This window comes from Quercus robur, chromosome 1 (genome assembly GCF_932294415.1).
Source record: "Quercus robur chromosome 1, dhQueRobu3.1, whole genome shotgun sequence".
Lineage (NCBI taxonomy): Eukaryota > Viridiplantae > Streptophyta > Magnoliopsida > Fagales > Fagaceae > Quercus > Quercus robur.
In genome coordinates this window covers 37,581,048-37,588,649 of record NC_065534.1, presented here as the reverse complement: position 1 = coordinate 37,588,649, position 7,602 = coordinate 37,581,048, and the positions used below count along the sequence as shown (strand labels likewise).

The window sequence follows — 7,602 nt, the reverse complement described above, 5'->3', positions numbered from 1 at the left end:
TGTTGTTGTTGAATTACATTAATAGACATTAATAAAAAATCAGTGTCTTAATATGATAATAAAAAGTAATTATTAAGAATAACTTCATAGATTGAAATGTTGAAACTATTTTTTTATTATAAAAATTACATTAATAAATGTGATAATTGAATGTGACATTAAAATGGTGTGTAAAAGAAGTATGTAAAGAAAGTGTGTAAATAAAACTGATACTTATCTCTTTCTTTTCTCTGGATAATAAGGAAGAGATTGCTTGTCTTGGGTTTGTGCCGTAAAGAAAGCAGAATACAAGGTTGGGAATGGTGGGGCAGGGACAGTAAAGTTGCGAAAAGTAAGCTTCAAATTGAGAAGAATAAAAACTCCCACCATAATTCAATGGCCCCTTATGCCTCCTTGCCCCTTGCTTTCTTTCTCTTTCCCCAATCACCATACAGAAGACATCTGAAAAAGTTGGATAGCGGCAAAGTTGAATTCAATTCCATTCTAAAAAAGAGAAATTGAACGGCTTCTCCTGGTTCAACTTTTTGTCTGTACTCCATTTGATAATTGTGCCAGTAAATGTATCAACAATCACAAAGTGGTGTGTGAATATCAGTATGACATAAATATTGCCCCTTAGAGCATTTACATAACAATATGCAAAAAAAAAAAAAAAAAAAAAAAAACTTAATTTTACACTATTCCAAAAGCAGCTACATTAGTCAAGTTAAAAATGTATAAATTTGCTAAATTGCTAATATTAGCTTTGTCTTTCATTTTATTAATTTTTTTTCTCTCGCCTCTTGCTCTCATCGGATCCCCTCTCTCTCTCTCTCTCTCTCTCTCTCTCTTTATGAAGATAATAATAAAAAATGAATGAAAAATAATTATTTAAATAAAAAGTAGGATGTAGAATAGATAATATGATATGTGTGTTTTTAAAAAGTGATTGCGTAAAATAGAAAAAGTAAGTTTTTATACTAAAAAAAAAATTGCATGTGCTGATGCAAATACTTGTTAGAGTGGTGTTGGAAAAAGGAGGGAAAGAAATGATAATGATAAAAGAAAGAATAGATAAATGAAGAATTGAAGATGATGACATCATACACCCTAAAAGGAGGAATTGGAAATTCTTAGATACTAGCATTCATATTATTCATTACTTAAGTATGGTCATACTAATTATTACTTATATATGGAAAGAGGTGACTACAATAGAACGAGGAAGGAATATTTTGATGGTGACACCTATTGAGTATACCTCCCTTGGACAAACTCATCATCTGAATATTCCAGACTCTTCTAGAATTGTACCAGATACAATAAGAGAGTGCAAAACAGTGTTATTTCTATATTGTCTCCCTAATACTCTTATAACATTCCCCTTCAAGTTGGAGCAGATATGTTATATAAGCTCAGTTTGGAACAAATAGAATCTAGTCTACTCCTACATAATGCCTTTGGAAAATGATAGCAATGGCTCCTCTTAGAATCTTGTTTCTCACAAAATGATAATCTATTTCAATGTGTCTGGTCCTCATTTAATGTTGCATGCCAATATCCCATGATGGACCTTCTATTTGAAGATGATCTTGCCTAGTCTGCATTCTTAGATGACAGTCCTAAAATCAATCATTTCTTGTATATTGGAGAGGTGTTTACAATAGGATGGAGAACATTCTGATGGTATGTATAGCTAAAAATGAAACCTCACCAGGGACACCTTATAACTGGAATATTTCACTCTTTTTAGAAGAGTATCGTTCATACAACACAAGACTAGAACATAATGTTCTCTCTATTTTGTCTCTCTTAACATTTTTAACATACAAATACATATGTACTACGATTTGATCCATTTGATCTTCGCATTTAAAAGTTCATGTATTGAATATTCCACCTGTGGTCGGAACCAGTCCCTATGTGCATAATTGTGAATTAAGCACAAACATAAGACTTTCGACGCAATAGGTCATATATACAATTTTAATTGAAGAACCCAAAAATCAAGTGGATGCTTAAATCCACAAATCAATTATAGTGGTTAAGAATAACAGCTTTACAAGCACCACAAAGAGAGAGAGATTAAAACTTACATAACAATAACAATTAACAAAAAACATTGGATAGTGGGAGAAATCAACCAAAGTAAATACACAAAAAAGAAAACCTTGCTCAGATAAACTCAAATCGCATAAGTAGCCTCACTGAGTTGTACTTCTCTCCTTTACGGTTAAAAAGGGGGATTGCACGGATCCCTGGCCTTAATTCCCAAACTGGCAAACAATTTTGGCCAGCAAAATCATCATTCCTAGAAATGTCATGCTCATTAACTTCAACTCGAAGCAAAGCTAGTTCAGGAACAGTCAATGGAAATATAAATTCTTCATCCCAAACAGGAGACCAATCATCTTGTTTTGTCCTTGTTTCCTTCATTACCTTATCGGCTGGCACTCCTGCTATGCCAACCTGTTGTACAAAGTAACTTTGATAAATTCATGCCAAGCAGAATATAGAAAAAAATCCTCAGAGCCTAGAAACTACCGTGCATATTACATTTTGCATATATTGCAAGATTAAGGTTGGGGATTACTTTGGAATAATGATTTTCAACATCAAAATATTACCATATTCTACAAATCATTAGAAAAAAATACCTTATGCAATAAATTGAAGATCATAGGAAACAGTAGATTAATATTTTATCATGCAGATAAGGCACACAAACTTACCCTCGTGTAAAAATCTGGAGGTGAAAACGAATCAAAGTGTCTTTGTGAAAAATCCGAATGCCACCCGTCTCCCATATAAACCTTCACCTGTCAGGTAACATGATGAGTCATGAGAAAAAAGAATAAGTTAGTTATCAAGAGAATGCAGAACTGGCTTTACTTTGACAATGTGCTCACCTTTAAAGTCTTCTTCACTTGCAATTTTGCTTTGGGATCAAACACTGAATTATCTGGACCCAATTTCATTAAAAAATCAGGCTTCTTCACATAACCACAACCTCCATTGGATCTAAACATCCCATGCATCAACCAAAGATATTTACCATATCCCTGCAATTGGACCAAAGTCAGCCTTACTAGGGAAATAGGAAATAGATCCAACAAGTACCAAACTATGTTATAACCACTGTTTTTGTCCTTGAGTGTTCCAACCACTTCAATGACTAACATATAATGCTAGTCATTTTAAAAGTGATCTCCTCCCTCCACCCATTTCTCTATTTTAAAATGGATCTTTTCATGAATTGAGTTAAAGTTTAGGTAAAACTTCATTTCCTTTAAAGTGGTTACTGCCACTCTTCATTAATGACATGACAAAATTACAGACAAGATACTAAGTGTATTCTGACAATTAAAGATGATCTTTAGATACAAGCATATGAGAGAAAAAAAAATTTCCCATCTGTTTACCTTAATCATTCACATTAGGGAAATTCTGCTAACCAGAGAAGATTTGAGAATGGGGAAAGTGAGGAAAACCTTTACCAAGACACTTAAATGTCATAAGGAACAGAAAATTTCTTAAGAGGAATTTCAATTCATGATAAAACTCAATATCTTGCTCCAATCTAACTGCAGGCAACCTTTTCATTTTTCTTAATGCTTATAATAGTATAGCACAATATTAACAAACACGGAAGTGAGGAATGAAACAAAATTTAAACATCTAAACACATTTTTTTGATAGCAACATCTAAACACATTAAGCTAAAATGAACAGTAATAAAAACTTTGGTGCATCAAATTGTACCAGACCTGCATATTAAATGCAACCATTTGAGCTCCATGCATCCAACCAATTAGCGGGTTGTAGTTGGAGGAGTTAAGGCGAGTACCCTTTGGGTACACCCTTAAGATATTTCTTTGAGTAAATCTATAGATGGGAATTGAAAGCATCAGTGTCAATCAGTTAGAAAACTTGGTAGAAACTAAAAAAACTAGCAGAGATTGTCAAAATATTATTTCAAAAGTCTTGTGCTAGAAAATTGATTAGTACCTAATAACATCCGTTCCATGAGATGAAGAAGCCTTTTCAAGTGCTTGTTCACTCAAACTAAGGCGTCTAACTTTCTCAAGTTCAACTTTTAATGCCTCCTTTAGACCACCCTTGGGTTTTCCAGCATGAATAGCAATTAGACTCTTGTATGTACATACTCCTGGTGGACGTGATTCACAGTCATCATTATCCTCATCAGGACTTGAATCACTACCACTCTGCAAGCCAATAGAGCAAGATTTATAAAATTAAAAATCTAATAGGTGGGCTACTAGGCAGAAATGAAGTTCAGATGTGGTAAATTTCATTTTTTAGCACACCGTATCAACTTCTTGATCAGTTGTGAGGTCTGATGGTGCCTTAGCCCAAGCATCTTCATCAGAATCATTTTCTTCATGTGGCTTATTTCCCTTTTCACTTTTAGCTTTCAGGTATTCCTTTGGAGGTTTGGTTGAAATAATAATCCGATATTTCAGTTCTTCTGGCGAATGGAACTCTTTTAAACGTTCAGGTTGAGGATAAAACAACATATCTTCAAATGTTTGCGTGATCAGCTAAAACATAAAAATGCAATTGTTAGACTATGATTCTAAATAAGGAGGGTGGTTATAGTTAATAGAAGATATTGAAAAAATAACCTGGGCTACTTTAGCCTGGAGATCTGGGGTAAGGTGGTCTTCAAGAGTGATTATGACAGGGTATGGTGATGCAGAAAAGGCATGCTCCCTAATGGATTTCAAGCATTCAATAATTTCCACTGGAGTAGTCAGGGTCCTACATTTATAAATGCACCCTTTAAACAAAATTCAGGCATGATTTGAAATTATATAAGAAAAAATCCAAAAAAAAGAACAAGGAATGGAGTTAACTCAAATTTCAAGTAAATGCACTTAATCAAAGAAAAAAAATGAAAAGAACAGATAAAAGGCGAATGGTCATTGATTCTCTCATTTGCACATTATGTTAAAATTATTGCAAGAAAGCTATGAATGTGACTGGCTATTACTGGTCCCAAGTCTAGTTAGCAGTGGTAGCTGTTTTTAAATAGTATATAAGATTTCTTTAGATAATCAATTAAGAAAAGCAGCCTTATATATATATATATATATATATATGCACTAGTATAAAGGATCTATTATAGGACCTTCATAGTTGGACTAAACCAAGAAACTTGACAAGGATTTACAAACCATTTCTCAAAAACATAGAAGATTTCCATAAATTTCAACAGGCTTCTCAGTCTCCTCTAACCAATTTTAATGATGACTTTCTGAATCCTCCAACCCCAAGAAAAGAACTCCTACATCTACTCTCTAAGGCTTCCCTAGGCTGAAATGACTTGAATGATAACTTTCAACCACCATGACTGCTTTAAAACTGCACTTAACTGGCTAAAACTGATCAAAGTGCAACCCATAATAATTGGAATCGGATACAAATTTACCAAGTTGAATCTCCAATGACAGTGTACATCCAAAATGTCAAATCATACGCCGTTCAGTTTCACTGTCAACCAATCTTGGAGAAAGAGAATGCATAATGGTTTAAAGGGAAACTCTTGTACAATTTTGACATCTCAGGGATATTCAAAAGTGACACAATCTAATAAATTCAGAGCTAGGATATAATTCACATACCATCCGTGGTAAACATGAACACCATGAGTCGTGTCATCACTTGGCCACATATCAAGCTCCACTACTCTTACACCTCTCTTCAATGCCTTTACTATTGGGACAACACTACAGTCGCTATTGATTTGGTTACCAGTCAGGTATGAATTATGACCAGTATAGGTGAAATAATGAGACAATGGGGCAGTCATATCCTGGTAAACCTGAAAGGAAATATATATCAAGTGTCAAACAGTGATTGCCTTGATAAGAAGTTAAACTAGTTCTGGATCTCATACTAAATAACAGGACTAAAGAACGGAAATTGGAAAGAAAAAGCCACAATGGTGTAACTTTATTGGTCTTTCTGTTGTTAAAGCAAGAGAAGGGATTGCATAGAATAAGACAAACTGAAGTACATCCTCACTTATAAATTATAACCCAAAACATCAACAACTTTATCTAAATTTTATTTCCTCATTTTCTGATTACACTGTACATTGAATTATGGCTTCTTTAAATGTCAAATACCCAAGCGACTTCATTAAAAACACAAAATCTTAAATCTCAAATTCTTATCAAATTAAGTATCCTAACTCATTATCTTATTAAAGGGCAATCTATAGCTATAAGCTTTTGCATCACATACACTCATAAATTGCCGTCTGAATTTGGTCCTCAGAGCATACTCTATTAGAAAATTGACTACAAACTGAATAAATCATTGAGACGCACTTCCCAAATTGCTTAAATTGAACTCTTCTATGTGACCACCTCTTCCTCATCAATGTCATGATCTCTTCCCTATATTTGGCAACTGAGAAAACAGAGGAAATCGTTTTCTTTTTCTTCCAAAAAAAGTAATAAAGTTCGAAATTTTATTTATCAAGAATGGAAAACTTAACTATCCCAAAATATCAAATTACTAAACTAATCTCTTTATATGACACATTTTCTCAAAATCCAAGTTCTTTTCCATCAACAACTCTGACCCAAATGAACAAAACAGAGAAACGAGAAGCAGAAATGATAAAAGAAGTAGTACCTGATCTCCAATAGGGGGATTAAGGTCAGGAGAGAACAAGTAACGGTGAAGATCATCAAGGGTGAGAGTGTATTTCTTGGTGTACTTGGTGCCAACAGGGTAGCGCTTTTGCAAGAGCTGCTCTACAATCTGGCCGGCGTCCGAGGTGGATGCGCCGCTCTCGCCTTGAAACTCAACCAAGAAGCGAGTCAGCTGCTCCACCGTCATCTGCTTCCCACCTTCTGTGTACTTCTTGAAAGCTTCCTTCACTTCTTGTGGTGGACCTGTCTCTTTCACCTTGTATCTTCTCTTAAAACACATACAAATCCTATACGTCCCCATATCTGACTCTGAAACTCAAAAGAGGTCAAAGGCTGAGAGGTTTGTGAATGTGGTTGTGCTTTGTGAGACTAAAAATTTTATAGGAGTTTGGGTTTGAATGGAGTAGTTATGAACTGTCTGTGTCTGTAACTCTGTTTCTTTCTTTCTGGAGACTTTTTGTTTTCTTGTTGGATGTGTATCTTTAATATTGTTTAATAGTATGTTTCAAAAAAATATATTGTTTAATAGTACGTTGTTAAGGTGTTCCCACACGTTTTACCTTCTCCTTTCTCTTTTGTTGAAATACTTGGTCTTCAAACACGCTTTACCTTCTCCATTCTCTTTTGTTAAAATATTAGTATTCTTAAAAAATAAAAAATAAAAACCGCTTCACCTTTGGGGGCGGCCTTTCACTTTTTTTAATTACCATCACGTTCATGGAGATAATGAACATCAATTATGATAATTATTTATTAATATATTAGTATTTTAAGGGTGACCATATCGAGGTTTTATTATTATTTTATTATTTTAAGGTTGTTGATAGTGATGATCCACGTTTCATAGTCAACCTGTTCACAAACTTTACATATATATATATATATATATATATATAATACTAGTTGATGGATAGCCATATTGTTCATCTCTCCCTCG

The 7,602-nt window shown here is 34.0% G+C and overlaps 1 protein-coding gene across 2 annotated transcripts; it reads right to left on the bottom strand.

Annotated features, from left to right (window-relative positions):
• Window positions 1-1,981: 1,981 nt before the first annotated feature.
• On the bottom strand, window positions 1,982-7,128 carry LOC126688921 (phosphoinositide phospholipase C 6-like). Of its 2 annotated transcripts, none has more exons than XM_050383860.1 (9): window positions 6,646-7,128; window positions 5,625-5,824; window positions 4,626-4,761; window positions 4,308-4,541; window positions 3,988-4,205; window positions 3,747-3,864; window positions 2,889-3,041; window positions 2,712-2,798; window positions 1,982-2,448 (listed from the first exon to the last, which is right to left on the bottom strand). In XM_050383860.1, the coding sequence occupies exons 1-9, from the start codon at window positions 6,964-6,966 to the stop codon at window positions 2,155-2,157; spliced, it is 1,761 nt and encodes a 586-aa protein (XP_050239817.1). In that variant the 5' UTR covers window positions 6,967-7,128; the 3' UTR covers window positions 1,982-2,154. The 2 variants fall into 2 exon arrangements, with proteins under 2 accessions (XP_050239817.1, XP_050239825.1); XM_050383868.1 differs by having other exon boundaries at window positions 6,250-6,767.
• Window positions 7,129-7,602: the final 474 nt, after the last annotated feature.